This window comes from Equus przewalskii, chromosome 12 (genome assembly GCF_037783145.1).
Source record: "Equus przewalskii isolate Varuska chromosome 12, EquPr2, whole genome shotgun sequence".
NCBI lineage: Eukaryota > Metazoa > Chordata > Mammalia > Perissodactyla > Equidae > Equus > Equus przewalskii.
In genome coordinates, this window is record NC_091842.1 from 4,870,411 (window position 1) to 4,890,316 (window position 19,906).

The following is a 19,906-nucleotide window of genomic DNA, read 5'->3' on the forward strand; positions in this document are numbered from 1 at the left end:
GTGCCGTCCAGCACAGTAGCCACTAGCCACGTGTCGCTATGTAAATTTCATAAGTATTAAATAAAATTTAAAATTCACCTTCCCAGTCTCACTGACCACATACGGCTAGTGGCTCCCATACGGGACAGCACACATCCAGAACATGGGCATCACTGCAGAAAGTTCTCTGGGACAGCGCTGCGTGGGGGGGAGATTGGGGTCAGTGGCAGGAGTCTGGTCTTCCTTCACGACGGCAGTTAATCCTGAGGCTCAGAGCCAAATTTGGGTCTATCCCCAAGGGCATCCCCGTTTGATGAAGTGATAAAATGACTTTCTAATTAGGACAGGCCAGGCATTTTGGAAAATGTGACGTGATTAGGAGAGAACAAGCTAGCAGAGTCAGTTCTGTGGTCTGCTGGTGTTTCAGGAAAAATGCAAAGAGGGGGAGGGGCAGGCAGGGCTGGGGCGGCGCTGGGGAGGGAAGCAATGAGAGGTGGTGGAGGAAGCTGGAATTTGGAATCCCAACAAACCTAGCTTGAACCCTAAGTCCACTCACAGCTGAGTGACCTTGGGCAGGTTAATTGACCCCTAGTTTATCTGTAAGTGGGGTTGGTAATCCCTATGTGTTCCCAGCAGGGTTCTTGGTAGGAAACCACATAAAGGAACTCTGCCGACTGCAGGCCGAAAAGAGATGAGTTGAAAATCTGGACGTAGGGGGGCTGGCTCCATGGCCAAGTGGTTAAGTTCGTGCGCTCTGCTGTGGCAGCCCAGGGTTCGGATCCTGGGTGCGGACATGGCACCGCTCGTCAGGCCACGTTGAGGCGGCGTCCCACATCCCACAACTAGAAGGACCTGCAACTAAGATATACAACTATGTACAGGGGGGGTTTGGGGAGATAAAGCAGAAAAAAAAAAAAAAAGATTGGCAACAGTTGTTAGCCCAGGTGCCAATGTTTAAAAAAAAAAAAAAATCTGGAAGTAGGATGTGAGGGAATATCTGTACCTCCTTCATCCCCTTCTGCTTTAATGACAAGTGTTGGGGACACCATAATACAGTTATTGGGAGAATTCTGTGCAACTGTGTGGGTGCAGGTGCCAGGCATAAGTATGTGCTCAGTTAGTGTGGGTATCCCCCTGGGAAGATCTCTTTCTCCCTAGGGAGGTTTCTCAACCACGACACTATTGACGTTTTGGCTCTGATAATTCTCTTTTCTTGGGGGCTGTCCTGTATGTTCAGCAGCATCCCCAGCCTCCACCCACTAGATGCCAGCAGCACACCCCTCTCCCACTTGTCATTTTCTGACAACCAGAACTGTCTCCAGACAATGCCAAATGTCCCCTGGGTGCAAAATCGCCCCAGCTGAGAGCTACTGTCCCAGAATGATCAGCTGTTGGTAGTGCCCTCCTGCTGGGCAGACATTCTCGCAAAGGCCACCTGTTGCCTGGCCCCTGCCCGCCCCCTCTCTCCCTGCCTTGGGTCATCTGGCCAAATGCACCAGCTGCTGGCCGCTTAGGTGCCTTCACTGTACTCGGGAGACCTGGCTCCGAGGCAGTGCGTGCACTTCCAGCTGTGTCTGGATTCGAGCATGGGTATTTGCTCCCTGCTCACATCTCCTCTGCCTGCAGCAGCAATGTGGACAGTCTCCACAGCCTTTGGGTAGGCCTGGTTCTGGATGCTGGGCCACTGCAGCTGGCACAAAACAACCAGAAATGGCTCTGTCCTGATGGAATGGCTGCAGCCCTGCGATGTCAGGGAGCTGTGCTCACTGTGAGGGCTGTCAGACATTTCTCTCCCTGGCGGAGCTGAGGACAAGGCCTGGGGAGGACCCTGCCTGAGCACTAGCCCTGGCTTCCTGCTGCTGCTGCTGCTGGGGAGAAATGCAGCCCTGACTGAGCACAGCAGTGGGGCGGCCTCACGGGTCTGGACAGAGTACCAGAGACTGACCGGCAGGTCTGCAGGGCCTCCCTGTGACGGGCTGCAGGAACCCCGCGGGCGGGACCATGTAAGATGTTCCTCCCAGTGACTGAGACAGAGACACAGTCCCTGGGGTTTCCTGCCTCTGTGGTTCCAGCCTGTCTGGGTGGTGGCCGCCTCCTGGTGAGGAGAGAGCCTTGTGCTGATGTCCCCCACTGAGGTCGCCCCTGAGAAGCCCTCCCCTGGATGCCCTGGGCTGGCTCCCTGGGGCCTATCCATCCTTTCTGGACGGTGGTCAGGACTCGGATCAGTGAGAAATGACAATGGCGTGGGGTCCCTGGGGTCTGCTCCTGCTCTGACTTCCAGGGAGTGGCAGGCCCAGAGTCAGAGGAAGAGTCCCGACCCCTTTCCTCTTCTCTCTCCTCCCCTTCGCTATCCCTCCCCTCCTCTCTCCCAGTAGGACACGCCCATCTCAGGGGGGGGCCCTCTACTCCCTGCCCTGCCCCCACTCATCTGGGCGTTGCCTTGGTTTGGCTGCCCTCTCCTCACTGCCATTCACTCACCAGATCTCACACACTCTCCTTCTTTTGTGTTCTTCGAATCTAGGCACTTGTTCCATCCCTTCCCTGCTCCCTTCCCAATGTCACCTCTCGCATGATGTACCAAGACCTGTAGGGTCCCTCCACCTTCCATTAAATCCTTAGACTCTCCCATGGCTCCCCACTGTTTTCAGAGTGCAGTCCCAGCTGCTGACAGTGGCATTCAAGGCCTCCTTCTCTAGCCTCTCCTCCGTTGGCGCATCCCCTTGGATAGGTAGGAGGGCTTCCTCTCCCTGGCCCACTCTTGCTGAGCTCTTGAGGCCCAGCACAAAGACCACCACCTCCGGAAAGCCTTCCCGTGCTCTACATAAGGCAGTCGGGGCTTCCTCGAACTGTCTGGTTCGGGGTCGCTGCAGCCTGTCTGGTTAAGGGCCGCTGCAGCCAGGGTTGGGGACTCGCCGCTGTGCGGGGCGCTGGGGCGCAGAGGCCCAAGAAGTCGGAGGCGAGGCGTCTGGGGAGGGACTAATAGAGGGTGCCGAGAAGAGACAGGCTTGAACCGCCCTCAGCTCCCCCGGAGCTCGCTGAAGGGTCCCCCGGAGGGGCGGGGCCGGCCGGGGCGGGGCCACGCGGGAAGGGGCGGGCGCGGGGCCGCGGGCCTGGCCGGCTCGGGAGGGGCCGCGCGCGCTCGCCGGGCAGAGGCGCGTGGAGTCGCCGCGCCCTTGGTCCGCTCGTGGGCTCCGCCACCCCGCGCCTATCGGCACCTGCCGCACCGCCGTCGCCGGCTCCAGATGGGGAAGGACCAAGGCTTCTCTCGACACTTTCGGTAGTTTCCCCACCGCGTCCCGCGCCCCCTGGAACCGTGCGCCCTGGGTGCCGCGGACCTGTCTCCGGCAGAGCTGAAAAGGGGGTGGGGCTGGAGCACTGAGGGGCTTCCCTGCCCTGGGTGGGCACTCACGGAGCCCGGCTGGGGCCCAGGGGCTGGGGAGGATGGACATAACCGGAAGGGGACATGGGGGCGAATTTCCCCCCGTTGGGTGCCGGATACCCGCGCGCGGCCCAGGGGGTCGGGATGGGAGTCAAGAACCAACGGCTGGGATTGGAAAGCCCTCTTTCCTTATTACGACTGAACGACTGGGTTGGTCGAGGGAACTGGACAGAGAGCTAAGGCAGGGAATTTGCTGGAGGGAGAGGACCCTCGAGCAGCCCCTGGTAGGAGTCTGGAGATGAATTTAGACCTGACCCCCCAGGCGGAGAGAACAGAACTGACCCTGAGTGCAACGTCCTTGTGTGACCCCAAAAGAGTCCTATGGCCTCGGAGAAGCCTGAAGGCATAGCAGGGACCTGGGAGTCCTGGGGCAGCCATAGTCAGGCTGCCAGGGTCAGAGAGGCAGTGATCCCCGCAATGGCCCATGAGACCTCACTGTGCCTGGCTCTGCTGGGTTAGCAGACCTAGGGCTGGGTTGTCAGACCAAGCTGCATGGTGGGTCCGCACCAGCCAGGAAGGGCATCTGGCTCAGCCCCAAGGATGCCAAGCAGGGAAAGGGTCACCCGATCTTCTCCCACCTGTGCAGTGGGTGACTCACCCTTGTTCCCACTGGGGGAGGGGGGAGCAAGGCCTTTTCTAATTGCTGCTGGAGGATGGAGCTGGGATGGTCACCCGGCCCCTGCCCAGGTTGGACCCAGGGGCTGGGGGTGAAGAGTTGACACCTTCTGGAGCTTGGGGCTGGAGCCTAAAGTGTGAAGAGGACAGTTTGTGGCTTGTCACCCCTCCTTTGCCTGAGCATGAGGCATGTGGTGGGTCCAGGCGGGTGTGGGGAATGTGCAGGCCAGGCAGATGGAGGTGTCAGGCTCCAGAGACCTTGGGTGACCATCTGGGGAATGAAGCTGAGGCTCTGGATTTTTGGGAATCACTGCGGGTGGGCAAGGATGAGCATAACAGGCCAGGACGCTCCTGGCAGAGTTGAGCAAGCCATTCATTCTGGCCTCATGGTGGCCTGGAACATGCAGACCTGGAGCAGAGCTCGCTGGGGGGCAGGGCCTGATGCACTCCCCTCCCCCAGGATCCATACCCCTTCCCTCCCACCAGGTAGCTTATTCTGCCCACCTGGCCTTATTAGTCCTGCCCACAGAGGTCAGGGGGAACTGAGTGGGGACCACTGGGCAACCTCAGAGGGGTTGTATTTCAGCTGGCTGCAAGGTCACTGCTTCCCTCCCCTCCCCCCACCCCCCAAGCCCTTGGCACTGGCTCCTAGTACAAAGAACAGGGAAGGGAGCCTTGGGACGCATGCAGCCAGGAAGGCCTTGCTAGCAACCAGAACTTCAGGGGCCCCCATCAGGACCCTGCCACAGTGCTGAGGTGCCAAGGGCGAGCTCTGTAACCCTGGAAAGTTACAGATCCTCTGTGAGCCTCAGAATCTGCTGCCACGGACTGGGGAGTCCTCCATGCTGTTAGCGGCTGCCATTACTCAGAGATATGGTTGCGCCACCTGTGGTGGACCCATTTACTGAGCCACTTTGTCCCTCCCGTGTATGGAGCCCTGGCTGGTCACTGTGGCTCCCAGCCGAGCTACAGACTCGGCCCTCAGAGAGCTTCCAGCCTCACAGAGGAGACCCATAGCCATCAAGGAAGCATCCAGGGTGTGGACCCAGCACAGGGGACCGTGTGAGCTTCCTCTCTGCCTCTCCCTTCTTCCAGGGTGACTCCTTTGAGAGAAGGAACCACAGTGCCTTCTACTTTAAAGCCTGGTGCCCGGCTGGCACAGATAATAGGGACTGCCTAAAACATGGAGGGCTAAACCAAAGGAAGGCCAATGTTGGGTGTTGAAGGGCCAGCTCAATTTAGCTAAGGAAGCAGAGAATGCACTGGACAGGGCCACAGCCTGGGCAGAAGCATACCAGTGGGACTGGATGTGGTGGTCCTGGCACATCCCAAGTAGGCAGCTGTAGAGAGGGCTGGCCAGAGAAGCGGGCAGGAAGCCTGGGAGCGTCAGGAGGGTCTGGGGGAAGTCTGACCTGGGGGGGGGGCGGGGGGGGGCGTGAATCGTGGCTTCAGTTTTCTCCAGCAGAGTTGCCTGGAATCAGGCCGGGAGAAGGTGGGTGGTGGGGATCCCTGGCTGGGGCTTGGCCTGGTGCAAGAACATGAGATGAGTCGGGTAGTGGGGAGGCCAGAGATGGGGGGATAGAGGCAGGTGGAGGAACGGGTGCATGGACGGGCTTTGGAGGCACTGAGGCCCCCCAAGGGCAGAGTAATGGGGACGGTTGAAACGTGACTCTCCGAGCGGGGCGCCATGGTCCTTGTGTGGCCCGGGCTGGTTGGGGCGCAAGTCCGGGCACCGAGGGGGAGACTGGTGTGCGGGCTGCTGCTTCCTCCGCCATCCCTGGGTAGGCGCGGGAGAGCCGAGGGCAGCGCCCACGAGGAGGCGCCTTCGGGCCTCAGTTGGCCGCGATCCGGGCGCAGTCATGGGGCGCGCCCCGACTCTGCCGTCTTCGCCGGCAGGATCTTCATCCCCAAGAAGCACCGGGCGCGCTTCGACGAGGTGGTGTCCCAGGGTCTGCTGGGCAAGCTGTGCCGCGCCCGGCGGGCGCAGGGCGCGCAGCGGCTGCGCCGGAGCCGCAGCGAGGAGCGGCCCGAGCGCCTCCTGGTGTCCACCCGTGCCAGCGCCGCCCCGCGCCGCCCCGATGAGCCTCCCCCGCGCAAGGCCGCCTCGCTGCTGGGCGGCCGCACCGGCCTGGGGGGCGCGCGCAGGTACCCGGGCTGCGGACGCCTCCCGGTCGGTGGGCTCCCGGATGGAGACCTGGGCAGAGGGCGCGGGGGCGGCGGGGCGGGGACATTTGAGGGGTGGGGGGACAGGAGAGGTTAAGGGGAGCGGGACACGGGACATCTCCATCCCCTGCGCACCCAGCCCTCCTCTCCGCACGGCAAGGCACGCTGCCTGCCTCCCACCCGGCCCCTTCTTTTCTCTCCAGGACGGTCCGAGTCTACAAGGGCAACAAGAGCTTCGGTTTCACGCTGCGGGGCCATGGGCCTGTCTGGATCGAGTCTGTCCTTCCTGGTGAGGGGTGGGTGGTTGTCCGGGATGGGGTGAAGAACCCTGCTAGGCCACTGCTCAATAAGCCCCTCCCCCCAGATACCAGCCTCATGTAGCCTGTGTCCCCCGAGTGTCCAGAGCAGCAGATCCAAATCCTCCACCTGCCCTGGTCAGGGCGAGCGCCCTCCTAGTTCAAGGTCACCTGTGAGCCCAGTGAGCCCAGCTCTCCATCCAGGCCTTTCCTGTGTCCACAGGGAGGGCTGGGGGCACTTCTGGGGACACTGGGGCAGCAAGGACAGAGCTGGTGCCCGCCCAGGCTGAGCCCCAAACAACATTCCGTGTGTCAGGTGCTTACTGTGAGCTGGGCACTTTCTGGGCGGGCCAGAGTCGGAGAAGCAGCAAGTCTCCAGGGCCTCTGCCCACTATCCACCCCCACCTCGGCCGGGTTCCCCTCCTTCTCCCACTCAGCCTGCACATTCCTGCTCCTGCAATGGTGGCATCTTGAAGGAGGCAGAGCCTTCTCAGTGCAGGAATTCCTCCTTTCTGCCCCTCCAGTGGGGTTGGGGGAGCGGAGGGAAGCAGCTCATTTTTTGCTGAGGCAGCCCGCTCCATTGTAGCAGGTTTCCAGGGGGCAGATTTGAACTCTCCCCTCCCTGTAATGCCCCGCGGGCTGGGTCACCTGCACCCATCCCCTGCCAGCATGTAGCCTGATGCTCCTGGAGACACATCCCCATCGGTGCCTCTGTCGTTGCTGGGTCCTCTCTACCCTTCTTCATCTCACGTCTCCGGTCCACAGATTTGTGATCCCTGGGAAAGTGCCTCAGTGCCTTTGCCCCCCTGTTCCAGCCATCGGATCATTCTGAGACCTAATCCTGATGACTGACACGTTCTGGTTCTTCTCGGATGTGTGCATCACTAAGTTGGTGGCACGCTGTTGGAGGGAAAAGGCCCAAGGCTGCCCTCTAGGGAGCTTCCGCTAGAAATGATTAATCTCTCCTCTTGAGATGGGTCTCTTCCAACTGTGCCACCGTCACCACCCGCACCCCCCTGCCTCTCCCACATGTGTAGCCAGAGATACCTGGCCTAGGGCTGTGTTCGAATCCCACTCCAGCCTCCAGGCTGGCAACCCCATGCCTCCCTTGTCGTCAGAAGCCAGGTGGATGCTTCAATGGGAGCTTTTACAGATGGGGAAACTGAGGCCTGGAGAGGCATGGCAAATCAAGGATCAGAACCTGGGGTCTCCTGACTCCTGACCAGTGACCTCTAATCGCCTGCCCCAATCCGTCTGTCCTCTCACCCCAGGCTGGCTCAGGCCTCCAGGAGGCCACGTTGGCTTCATCACAACCAAAACTCTCTCCCCTCCCCCATTTCAGTCCCCTCCGTCACCTCCCCCAGGAAGTCTTCCCTGATCATTCCCCTTCCTCTCCTGACAATCCCCACAGCCTCAAGAGAGAAGTTCTCAGTCTAAGAGTCTATTTTATTTAGGTTTGCATCATTTCCCCCCACCCCACTTACTTCCAAATCAACTTTAGAGTGATGACTAGTAAAAGAGGCAGAAAGAGAAAAAAAATCTATATCCACAGGAGCAAACTTCCCAGCCCCTCCTTCCCCAGGTACTAGGTACTGGGTTAAGTCTGACCTTCAAAGCCTTCAAGGCAAAGAGTGAAAATTAGCTGCTGCCATGTGTTTAAAATGTAAATTTTATTATTCAGGTATGATGAGGCCGGCAGATCAGGGGACGATCGCCACGGAAAAGACAGTTCATTCCTTACAGCTCCCCAGAGGAAGGGGCACCCACGCCACACAGGGCCACGTGGGGAAGCACCAGGGTCAGTCAGGAGGCAGAGGGAGCGAGGGGAGATGTGGACAAGAGCCTTTATTGTGGTTTTTGCAGGAAGGAACTAGCAAGGCAGGGTGAGCAGGTTTAGGATGGGCTAGTTTGAATAAGTTCAGAGGACTCTGGGGCAGAGGGCTGTCCCTGGTTGTCTGGTGCCTGGTCCTGGGGTGATGAGGGCAGGGGAACAGTGGCCCAGAGTGTGAGAGCCCCAGGGAGGAGGGGTTGGGTGCGGGCTCTGGGGTGGTTGGTTTGTGAGTGAAAGGCACACTCACGGACCAGTCATTTACTCTCTAACAAGTGGTTAACCCTGGGAGGGACAGCGCGTCCAGTATCAGCAAGGCCCCAAGATGCCAGAGCATAAAAAACATGACTAATACACCATATTTCCCAGTCTCAGGGAGGACACTGCCTCCCTCCGGGGAGGCGCATTTCCTCCTGGTGACAAAGGCACGGACGGATCTACGATGTGTGCCTTTGTATGGGGGGCCAAGGAGAGCATATGGAGTGGGGTCCTCAGCGGGTGTGTGGATGCTCCAGAAATCCTGCTCTCAAGACCTTCCTTGTTTCTGCTCTTCTCCAACAGCTCAGGGCTGCCCGGTGCTCCACACGGTGTTCCCAGCACTCCCACCCCTCCAGGGGATCACTTCCTGCTTAGGGCAGCTGAGAGCAGAGACGCGCTGGGTCTATGTGGGGACTGCTGGGCTGAATGGGGCTCTCCTCTGCCGTCCATCCCACTTCTCACCTGTGAGACAGGAGAACGGTCTCGGGCTTGCGGAGCAGGGCCCTGCCCAGCTGACCAGCACACCCTCTCTTCTTGCTCCCAGGGAGCCCGGCTGACAATGCTTCCCTCAAGTCAGGCGACCGGATCCTCTTCCTCAATGGACTGGACATGAGGTCAGAGGTTATTGGGACATCAGAGTTTGGTGACAAACTGCCCCCCAAGATTTCTGCCTCTTGGGCCGCCCGGGCCATGGTCCCCATCTCCACTGACCAGTTGGTCCCCAGGGTCTGTCCATCTTCCTGTGGGAACTCTTGAATCTATCCTCCCATCCTAGCTGGGACATCACTTCATCCTTCCAACCAGAAAACACCCCAGCTCCATGCTGGGGACACAGAGTGGAATGAACTCTCTGTGTCTTGCCGTTAAGGGGGAGCCCTGCCTAGGGGTGACGCGAGCATGACCCAGAAGTGTCCAGCTGGCCCTGGGCCTGGAGCTTCTCCTGCACAGATTAATGAGCAGGAGAGAGAAGGCCTGGGCTTCTGGTCCTGTCCCTGCTGTGGGCTTGCTGTGTGGCCTCTATGGGCGGGACAGGGAGGTCTGGCAGGTGGCAGTGGCCAGGGCTCATTCCGGTCAGGCCCTCCTGGGCCATCTCTTCTCGACAGGAACTGCTCCCACGACAAGGTGGTGTCCATGCTGCAGGGCAGTGGTGCAATGCCCACACTGGTGGTGGAGGAGGGTCTCACCCCATTTGCCAGCGGTGAGACCCCGTTGCCACTTGGCTTCCCACCGTGTGTGGGATTGACGAGTCTGCAGAGGACTCTGCCTTTCCCCCAGACCTGCAGCTTCCCTCCTGGGGAGGGGCTGTAGACCCCAATGGGGCCGCCTCAGGGACCCTGCCCCGGGCTTTCCCTCCATCCCTGTCCCAGGGGCGGGCAGCGGGTGTGCCCTCCAATGCATGGTGCTCACTTCAGCTCAGGAGGTCCCCTGGCCCCAGCTGCCAGGGAAATTGCACCTGGCCTGGGGACACCGGGTCACCTGTGCCTCTCATGCCTGTGGCCTCGGCAGACTCCGATTCCTTGGACTCCCCCAACCCGTCGTCGGCGCTCACCTCCCTGCAGTGGGTGGCAGAGATCCTGCCGTCCAGCATCCGGGTGCAGGGGAGGACTTTCAGCCAGCAGCTGGAGCACCTGCTCACGCCTCCTGAGCGCTATGGGGTCTGCCGGGCCCTGGAGAGCTTCTTCCAGCACAGGTGGCCGGGCCCGGGTGGTGGTGGGGACCTGCCCCGGGTGGGCCCCTGATCCTGTCCAGACTCACCATCTGGGTCCCCCTGCCTGAGCCTCCTCAGCCTCCTTCTCCTGGGAGAGGCTCAAAGAAGGCGGCAGCTGGAACCAGGGGACCAAGGGAGTGGGGGCCACTCTGGCTGCTCTAGAGTAAACCCTGACTCTGAAACCTCCTGGTCACGTGACCTGGGCAAGTGAAGCAGACAGTGACCACCAGCAGCATTGTTGGTGGGACCCTCATAAGACCCTTGCCTGTGGGCCCTCATCACTGGCCAGACCCTGAGGGGTTGGTTTGGTGTCTTTCTTTATGCACCCCGGCAGCAGCAGGCTGCGTTTATCACACTCCTTGGTCCGTAGGGTCATTAACAGGGTCTGTGTGAAGCCCCTCACTTGTTCATTCCTTTTTCATTTTTGTTTAAATAGTTTTATTAAGATGTAATTCACATACCATACCATTCACCCATTTAAATGTGCAATGTACCGGTTGTATTATATTCAGAAGGAGGTGCAACCTTTACCACGCTCCAATTTTAGGATATTTTCATCACCTCAAAAAGAAGCCCGCACTCTTTCATACCACCCCCTGCTTCTTTGCTGCCCCCAACCTTACACAACCACTAATCTACTTTCTTTCTCTATAGATTTCCCTGTTCCGGACTTTCATAGGCATGGAATCATATACTATGTGGACGTTTATGTGTGGCGTCTTCCACTTAGCATAATATTTTCCAAGTTCACCCAAGTCATAGCATCTTCTTTGTTCCTTTTTTATGGCCTAGTACTAGTCTATTGTGTGGCTGGACCATATTTGGTCTATCCATTCACCAACTGATGGACACTTGGCTGCTTCCACCTTTCCTTCCCTTTCGGTCTCCATCCCTCTCCCTCCCAAGGATTCCAGTCTGATGAGCCTAATGGGCATCCTTTCGTTTGAAGGTGTTCTTGGAAAGTGGGCATTGCTATTTCCTGTGATGTATTTTTATTTTACGTCATCGTTGTGCTGTATATTGCATTCTGCATCTGACTTTTTTCCACCGCGCGCTATGTGTTTAGATCAGTCCGCGTTGCTCTGTGTACATTTAGTCCATTGTTTATAACTGCAGCCGGATTCCTGTGGATCGCAGCCAGTGTCTTGCTTATTTACCTCCCCGGTGATGCACACTAGGTCGCTTCCACAACAACACTATGATGAACACTGTTGTGTTCATTCCTCTGTGGAACTGTGTACAGTTCATTTGAAATTGATATCCAAGAGCAGAATTGCTGGATATTAAGATATTTGTTTACTGAATTTGACTAGCTGGTGCCAAATTGCTTCCCAGAGCACCACTCCTACTTGAACCAGCAACGTGCCTGTGCTCCCTTGTCCCCACGTGCTCGCCAACATTTGGGACAATCCAGCTTTTTATTCCTGCTAGGCTGTTCGCCATAAAGTGACATCTTGTTATTTTAGTTACTAATTATTTTAAACATCTTTTCATATCCTTGTTAACTTTTTCCTTTTCCTTCTCTATAAATTCCCTCTTCAGACTCTTTATCCGTTTTTGTTTTATTGAGCGTTTTGTTCTTGTTGATTTGCAGGAGTTCCCTGTATATTTCAGATACTGAAACCTTGTTAATTTTAGATGTTGTAAATATCTTCTCCCACTTGTTATTTGTGTTGTATCTAATATGAACGGGTCCAAGTTTCGCTTCTTTGAACAGACAGCATTGATTTTGTATAATCAAATTCAATACACTTTGAGCCTCATGTTGGCTTTGAAATTTTAAGTCCTTCCCTGACCCTAGGTCAAAAGATATTCTCCTGAGTTATCTTCTATTAATTTTCTAAGTTTATCCTTCACACTTTGGTCTTTTATCCACCTAGAGTTCATCTTGATGTGGTGTTATGTGAGAATCCAGTTTTATTTTGTCCACATAATGCAGGAATTGGCAAACTATTTCTATGAAGGGCCAGAGAGTAAATATTTTAAGCTTTGCAGGGCATGCAGTCTCTATTGAAACTCTTCCACTCTGCTGTTGTAGCTTGAAAACAGCCAGAGAATATATATAAACAAATTGGCACGGCTGTGTTCCAATAAAACGTTTGCAAAAACACGTGGTGGGCCGGATTTTGGCCCACGGGCCGTCATTTGCCAATTCCTGATAGAGTGAGTCAGTCTTCCCAGTACACTGTCTATATTTTAATCTTCACAACAGCTTTGTGTGGTAGAGGTTATTTTTGTCCCCACTCTATGGATGAGGAAACTGAGGCACAGAGCAGTTAAATAACTTGAGAAAGGTCACTTGGCTGGTAAGTGGCAGAGGCAGGATTTGATTTGGGGTGGCCCGTCCCCAGAGCCTGCCTTCCTGCCCTCCTCTCTGTCTTGTGAGGGTGAGGGCAGGGCCTGAGCCCGAATTCTGCGGCCCGGAAGTGCCCCCCTTGTCCACTCCCTCCCCGCCCCCTATGGCCAGCCCCTTGCTCCTGCCCTCTCCCACAGGAACATCGACACTCTCATCGTCGATGTGTACCCTGTGCTGGACACACCTGCCAAGCAGGTCCTTTGGCAATTCATCTACCAGCTGCTTACCTACGAGGAACAGGAGCTCTGCCAGGAGAAGATCGCCTGCTTCCTGGGCTACACGGCCATGACAGGTGAGCACCGCCCCACCACCCAGCCCGCCAGGTGAAGAGCCACACACCTGTTCCCACCTGTGCTGTATTACAGCCAACCCGGGCTCCTGCCACACTCGGATGTGCCCACGTGCCATGCAGATACAGGTCCAACACACCCAGGCTGGTCCCACGCCCCGGGTCTCAGCTTTCTCACCCACAAAATAGCAGTGACCTCAGTGACTGTGCTGTGCACCCCGGGAAGTGTGGCACAGGTCAAGAAGTTCGTGTGGTCACTGTTTACAGAGCTGATTATGAGCACACCGCCAGGTTACACCTGCCTGGTGGGCCCTGATGTACACAAACACACACAAGGGCCTGCTGGGCCACGTGCGGCCTCCGCTTCCCACTGCTGCCGCCCGTTACACTGTGCCCCATGTGCCCACAGAACCATGCTCTTCATCAGTTAGGCCCTGGGAATCAAAAGCGTGCCAAGCCCTGTGGGTTTGTTCCAGGCACTCTGTGCCTGCGATTCACAGCCTGCAGATCTGCGTGCTGGCCTCTGTGTGCCCACTATCCCCCGTCCCAGGGACCCACAATTTTCTGGGAGAGCATTGAGGGTTTTAGCAAGAAGCTCAGGGTGCAGGCTGAGCGACAGATGTCCCACACATCTGCCTAGACCTGGAAGCTTCCATTTCACTGTGCAAGCCCCTATAGGTAGCAGTGACTAGGCGTTGAAACCTTGGAATCCTGGGGTCCTAAGCTCTTGCCGTGAGAAGAGGCCCTGGGGGGTGGGCTGTGGCCATCTCCGCCCGGCCTCCTGCCTCTGGCCAGCACCACCCCTGTGCTCCTCCTGTTTCCGGCACCCAGTTTCTCACCCCAGGGCCTCCCCTTGAGAGCTGTCCTAGAGCCGAGCAGGGCCAGGGGTCACAGATCGGCGCAGACGGCTGCTGCCCTCCCCTTCCCTGTATCCCGGGGTTTGGAGGCTCCTTGTCTGGCTGAGAGGACAAGGGGCCCGTCTCCCCTTCATGGCCCACAGCAGAGCCGGAGACTGAGCTGGACCTGGAGCCTGAGCCAGAGCTGGAGCCAGTGCCTGAGCCCCAGCCGCGGAGCTCCCTGAGGGCCTCCTCCCTTTGCCGCCGCAGCCTCCGGTCCCAGGGCCTGGAGGCCAGCCTGGGCTGTGGTGAGGCCGGCAACCGAAAGGCTGGAGTGGGTGGAAGGGTGCGACCAGGGCTCCATTCTCCCACCTGCACAGTGGGCTTGGTGAGATGAGCACTGCTTGGGAGTGGGCCGAGTGGTGGCCCTGCTGGGTCTCTCCGTGGCTCCCCGCTGGGGGTTGGCTGAGGCCTGAGCCTTGGGCTCAGAAGCAGTCACCAGGCTACCCCCTATGGGGGACTCCACCCTCCTGATTCCTGACAGGTCCCAGTGACTGCCCCGAGATGCCTCTTCCTCTGATCCCAGGCGAGCGCCAAGCAGGCGACGGCACATCTCTCCCTGAGACCCCCAACCCCAAGATGGTGAGACCTCTGTGCCCTCCTGGTGGTGGTGTCAGTGGGGAGCTGGGAAAGGTGGCCCGTGAAACCAGGGCAGACCCCTGCCTCCCAGACCACCTGGGCCTGGCCTCTGAGGTCACGTTAGGGCCATGTGGGGGGAGGTGAGGGTGGGGTGGACTCACCCCTGCCTCCTCTCCGCACAGATGTCCGCTGTCTATGCAGAGCTTGAGTCCCGACTGAGCAGCAGCTTCAAAGGGAAGATGGGGACCACATCCAGATCCCGTGCTTCCCCACCAGTGCCCAGCTCGGCAGGCACGGCAGGTAGGGGCTCGGCCAGCCCTGGCTCCTGAGGGCAGCACTGGCCTCTGTCCTCCTGGCTGGCTGGTGTTGCCCCCACCTCCAGACATACCTCCTGGAGCCCCGTCTTTTCTCCATGGTCACAGAATTGAGTTGTGGGGAACCCCAGCCGCCTCCATGGCTAGGGGCCATCAAGGTCAGGGTTGTCCTGGCCCCTCCCATGTCCCCTCTGATCCTCACCTTCACTGTGGATCTAGAAAAACAGAGGGCTGCCCCAAAGGAGTCCCCAAGTTAGTATGGAGCTGTTGGATAAACTATTAAGTGCATGCGTTGCTCTGTGAATGGCACAGCTGGGAAGACAGTTGCTCACAGGGCACCCATGATGGTTTCTCTGCAGTTCAGAAGGCAGGACCCCTGGGTGATGCTCCTGTAAACCAAGGGCCTGCTGGGTGTGGGAGGTGCCTCATGGCCCTTGGACACCCTGGTGTCCCTTTCAAGATGAGCTGGAGTCTGGCCTGGCCTGGGGCTAGGCCATGCTCCCCCACTACTCTGGCCTTTGGTCACCCTCAGGGAAGAGCCTGGGGAGGCAAGGTCACCCAAGGGCTTCCTGTGCGGTGTGCAGAGAGGGAAAGGAATGTGCTCAGGAACCCAGAACCGGCCTGAGCTGGGCCCCTCCCCTCCAGCCTGCACCTGGAACCCAGGTACCCACTGAAGAGGGGTCCTCACACTCCATCCCCCCCTCCCCCAGGGCCCAGGACCTCGTCCAGCGTCTCCTGGCCCAGCGAGCGGCTCCTGTCTTCCCCCTGCTACTACCCACTGTGCTCAGGGGGCCCGGCCTCCCCCAGCAGCTCCGAGTCCCACCCGTACGCCAGCCTGGACAGCAGCAGGGCGCCCTCCCCCCAGCCCGGCCCCGGGCCCACCTGCTCTGACAGCCCCCCCAGCCCGGCCCCTGCGTGCCCAGCCAGCCGCAGGAAGCTCTTCACCTTCTCCCACCCCTCGCGAAGCCAGGATACCGACCGCTTCCTGGACGTGCTGAGTGAGCAGCTGGGGCCCCGGGTCGCCATCGTGGATGACTTCCTGAGCCCCGAGAACGACTATGAGGAGGTGAGCGGGCAGGCAGACGTGGAGGGCAAGGGGGCCAGGTATGATACGGGCCTATGAAGGGGAGCAGTCCGTGGGCTCCTGCAAGAGGCCTTCTGCCCTTGCGATCTGCCCCAGGCTACCCCTCTCCCTGCCTTGTCCATCCGAGACCCTGTCCCAGGCTACCCCACTCCCTGAGCTGTTCCACCTTTGACCCAAGCTCTGACACCCCTTACCCAAGGCTACCCCATATACCCTGCCCCAGGTTACCTTGTTGCTTGTCCCAGGCTACCCTGTTGGGCCATCCCACCCACAGCCTCAGGCTAACCCACCAGACTGTCCTATCCTTGTCCCCAGGCTGTCCCACTCTCCCTCACCTTGCCCCATGCTCCAGTATCCCCCGGCCCAGCCTGGCCCTCCCCTCACCTTGCTCTGCCCCCACCAGATGAGCTTCCACGACGACCAGGCCAGCTTTGTGACCAACGAGCGGAGCAGCGCCAGCGAGTGCATCAGCAGCAGTGAGGAAGGCAGCTCCCTGACCTACTCCTCCATCTCTGACCACATCCCCCCGCCCCCGCTCAGCCCCCCGCCGCCACCGCCCCTGCCCTTCCATGACCCCAAGCCCAGCTCGCGCACCCCTGACGGTGCCCGGGGCCCCGCTCAGGCGCTAGCCAAGCCCCTCACCCAACACAGCCACCCAGTCCCTCCACCGCCCCCACCCCCCCTACCCCCACCCGTGCCCTGTGCACCCCCCATGCTGTCCCGGGGCCTGGGCCACCGCCGCAGTGAGACCAGCCACATGAGCGTCAAGCGCCTGCGGTGGGAGCAGGTGGAGAACTCAGAAGGCACCATCTGGGGTCAGGTAGGTGACCCGGGGCCCAGGGGTGCCCAGCACGAGGGGGTGGGTGGCCTGGGCAGCAGCATTGAAGACAAGACTCATCTCCAGGCCTCTTCCATCATCAGCTGGAATGTCCCCTGGCTCTCCCACCCCTGAACAGAAGATGAATGGAGGCCCAGCCCAGGGACACGTCCAGCTCAGTGGTTGATGCTGGCATCAAAGCCCAATCTGTGTCCCTAAGCCAGTGACACGATGGGGACCCCCAGATATGGCACTAACTCAACCTTGAAACCTCACTCTTGAGGTCTGACTAGTTCCCCTTGGCTCTTGGAGCCAAGAGAAGGACATCTGGTTAGAGAATCACAGGTCCTCAAACTGTCGGACATTCTAGTGTGAGTAGTTAATTCCCAGGAGGCAAGACTGAAGGATTCTTAAAAGGACAGCTGGTCCAAACCCCTACACACCAGCCTCCACCCGTCCACTTAGATGCTTGAATTCCCTCCCAAACAACACTGCCAATATATACTTGAACACCCCCAGTGATGGGGAACTCACTATCTGTCCAGGCATCCCTTTCCTCACTGGACAGTTTTACCCATCCCTCCTTGTATTGCTCTGAAATCTTGTCTCCCTAAGATTCCCACGCCCTGCTTTCTGTTCTGTCCTTTGAAATCAGGCAGAGCAAATACTTTCTTATCCACACACCGACCAGTCTGTCAGATGAGCAAGGTTCGCCTCATCCCTGTTCTTTAAATCATTTCCCTAGAGCGTGGTTTCTAGCCCCACAGTCCAGTGGCCATGTTTCTGTCAAAGGGCAAGCCCCAAATGGAACCCCTAGTGGGGCTTAACCAGCTCAGGAGAGAAAACAGTGTTCTCACCTCCTTTGTCTTGGACATGATACTCCTTTTAATGTGGCCTGGGATCTCTCCAGCTTCTGGGGCTGCTCCATCTCAGTGCTTATGCCCACCATCATCCTTAACCCCCTTCATCTTCGTGAGACCAATAGCATGCCCTCACATGTAGCCACACTCTGGTGGGACATGCTTGTCATTTCTTCCCATTGCCATCTCCTGGGTCCCAGTTCTGTCTCCTGCCTTCCCAGCCAAGTTGGCATCAGTGCATATCTCCATGTCGCTGATGAAGATGCTCAGCAGGGCAAAGCCACAAACAGGGACCTACTGGGGCCCCTGGAGACCTCACTCCTACCAGCCTCAGATGGGTCTTTAAGCCTTGCTCCACAGAGTGGTTCTTCCACTGGTTACTGAGGGTGGACACAGGGATGCAGGTCACGCATCTCGCCAGGTCCAAATCCACACCAGGTGTCCCCACCCAGCAGCTGTGTTATGAGACTCTGTTTCTCTGCCTCCCCTCTCTTTGGGATCTCCTTCTTGGCAACCACTCCATCCTCACTCCCTGTCCGAGCCCCTTAGGGCCCTTCCAGATTGTCACCTCTCATCCAGACCATTCGTCACAGCCACCTGTCCAGCTCCCAGCCCCGGACATTTGCCTGCTTCCCTTCCCTCGGCGTCAGGAACCCAGGGCATCTCTGGAGAACTGGCTCCCTGCAAAGGACACCTCGGAACAGGGCCAGACCCCCGGCCATCTCCTTAAGCCCCCTTGGTTGGCTCCAGTCCCTTATAGCCCCTTGTTCCCCTGCCCCGGCACAGCTTGCTGGCTTCTGCACGGAGAGTGTTTCAGGTGTGAATGTGGTATTGACCACAAGAGGAGCTGGCTCACCGCCTGACAACTTAGATGATGTCCTTCTGCGTCTCCTCCTGCCCCTGGGCTTATCCTGGGGCCTGATGGGGGCCCTCCCTCCTGGAGCTGCCAGGGCAGCCCTTAGAGGGTGGTGGGGTGGGGACGGCACTCCAGCTGCCAGCGTTCCTCCTCACTCTGAACCTCCCCCGCTCCCTCGCAGCTCGGGGAGGACTCTGACTATGACAAGTTGAGCGACATGGTGAAATACCTCGACCTGGAGCTCCACTTTGGCACCCAGAAGCCTGCTAGTGAGTGGCTGAGAGCCCCGGGGAAGCCCAGAAACCAGGTCCTCTGTGGGAGCTTGGGGTCCCTGAGGTCTGCACTGAGTGCCATTGTCCCTAACTTCTCAGAGCCTCAGTTTCCCCATCTCAAAATGGAGATAATAATAATAGCTGGCATTTATCGCATGCTTACCAGATGCCAGACACTCTTGCTTCTAAACAAATCCTGTGATGACTCTATGAGGTAGGGACTGTGATCACCCCAACTGACTGCTGAGGAAGCACAGAGAGGCTAGGTAATTTACTCAAAGTCACACAGCCAGAATAAGGTGGATATCTTAGCCCTTCTGGTCTCTTCTCCCCTTACCCCTCTCTGGGTACCTCTCTACATTGGGTGGGGCTCCAGGCAGCCAGGGATACTGTGTGTGGAAGGTGGTCCTGGGATGGAGGAGAACGGCCGTGTCCATCCAGGAAGCATCTGAAAGGTCGAGAGGTGGTTGGGTCTCCTTACTCGGCCAGCTCAGTCCTAAGGCCCAGGGGAGAGAGGATAGGATGGGGGACAGGCACCACGCATGCTGAGTGTGTTAGACTGGATCCGAAAGTCCGTGAGTAGGAGGCTGAGGAGTGAGGGGAGTGTGGACACCTGGAGCTGATTCAGTCAAGGCCTTGGTCAGGGGGCATCTAGGCTGTTGGGTGTGGCCACACCCCTCCTGGGCCCTCCCATGGCGCCCTCAGTCCAGCCTCCCCTCATTAAACCATCAGTTTCCCTTCCAGAGCCGGTGCCCGGGCCTGAGCCGTTCAGGAAGAAGGAGGTGGTGGAGATCCTGTCCCATAAGAAGGCCTACAACACCTGTGAGGGGCTGGGGAGTCCAGGGGTGGTGGGGGGCAGGAGTCGGCCCTCCATCTGGGCCTCAGATCCTCGGATCTGCCCCGGTGGATGACAGATCAGGCCATGGGGGCCCTGACACCTGCTGCCTGGCTGGGCGAAGGCCCCCTCCCAGGTCCCACAGCCAGCCACATCCCACCTGGGCGCAGGTGCCGGCCTTGGCTCCGCCACCTTGTTGGCTCCGCCATCACTGTGTAATCGCCTCCCCAGTTCCCGCCTCCCCTCCAGCCGCATCCTCTACTTTCCCTCTCTCAGGCCCCTCCCTAGTTCCTTGGTCCCACGCCCACAGGCCCCTCTCAATTCTAGATCTACCTCCTCCAGAACCCCGCCCTCGCCCTTTGATGGGTCGCGGGAGGGACCCTCTCCATCTCTGGCCCGGCTCCTGCCCCACCCCCTCAGGCTCCACCCAATAGCCCAGGTGAATCCGAAGCCCCGCCCACT

At 58.6% G+C, this 19,906-nt stretch overlaps 1 protein-coding gene across 4 annotated transcripts in view; it reads left to right on the forward strand.

Annotated features, from left to right (window-relative positions):
- GRID2IP (Grid2 interacting protein) overlaps window positions 1–19,906 on the forward strand; it is a 39,828-nt gene that overhangs the window by 8,678 nt on the left and 11,244 nt on the right. Inside the window, exons 1-14 of one of the 4 annotated variants that reach the window (XM_070566240.1) lie at window positions 3,104–3,256; window positions 5,930–6,178; window positions 6,400–6,485; window positions 9,123–9,192; window positions 9,682–9,776; window positions 10,085–10,268; window positions 12,780–12,934; window positions 13,932–14,075; window positions 14,312–14,409; window positions 14,589–14,706; window positions 15,431–15,786; window positions 16,208–16,624; window positions 18,519–18,606; window positions 19,354–19,431. In XM_070566240.1, coding sequence (XP_070422341.1) covers window positions 3,222–3,256; window positions 5,930–6,178; window positions 6,400–6,485; window positions 9,123–9,192; window positions 9,682–9,776; window positions 10,085–10,268; window positions 12,780–12,934; window positions 13,932–14,075; window positions 14,312–14,409; window positions 14,589–14,706; window positions 15,431–15,786; window positions 16,208–16,624; window positions 18,519–18,606; window positions 19,354–19,431 — 2,173 coding nt within the window. In that variant the 5' untranslated portion in view covers window positions 3,104–3,221. Of the gene's footprint in view, window positions 1–3,103; window positions 3,257–5,929; window positions 6,179–6,399; window positions 6,486–9,122; window positions 9,193–9,681; window positions 9,777–10,084; window positions 10,269–12,779; window positions 12,935–13,931; window positions 14,076–14,311; window positions 14,410–14,588; window positions 14,707–15,430; window positions 15,787–16,207; window positions 16,625–18,518; window positions 18,607–19,353; window positions 19,432–19,906 lie in introns of those variants that run through there. The other 3 variants (XM_070566241.1, XM_070566242.1, XM_070566243.1) reach the window with 3 other exon arrangements.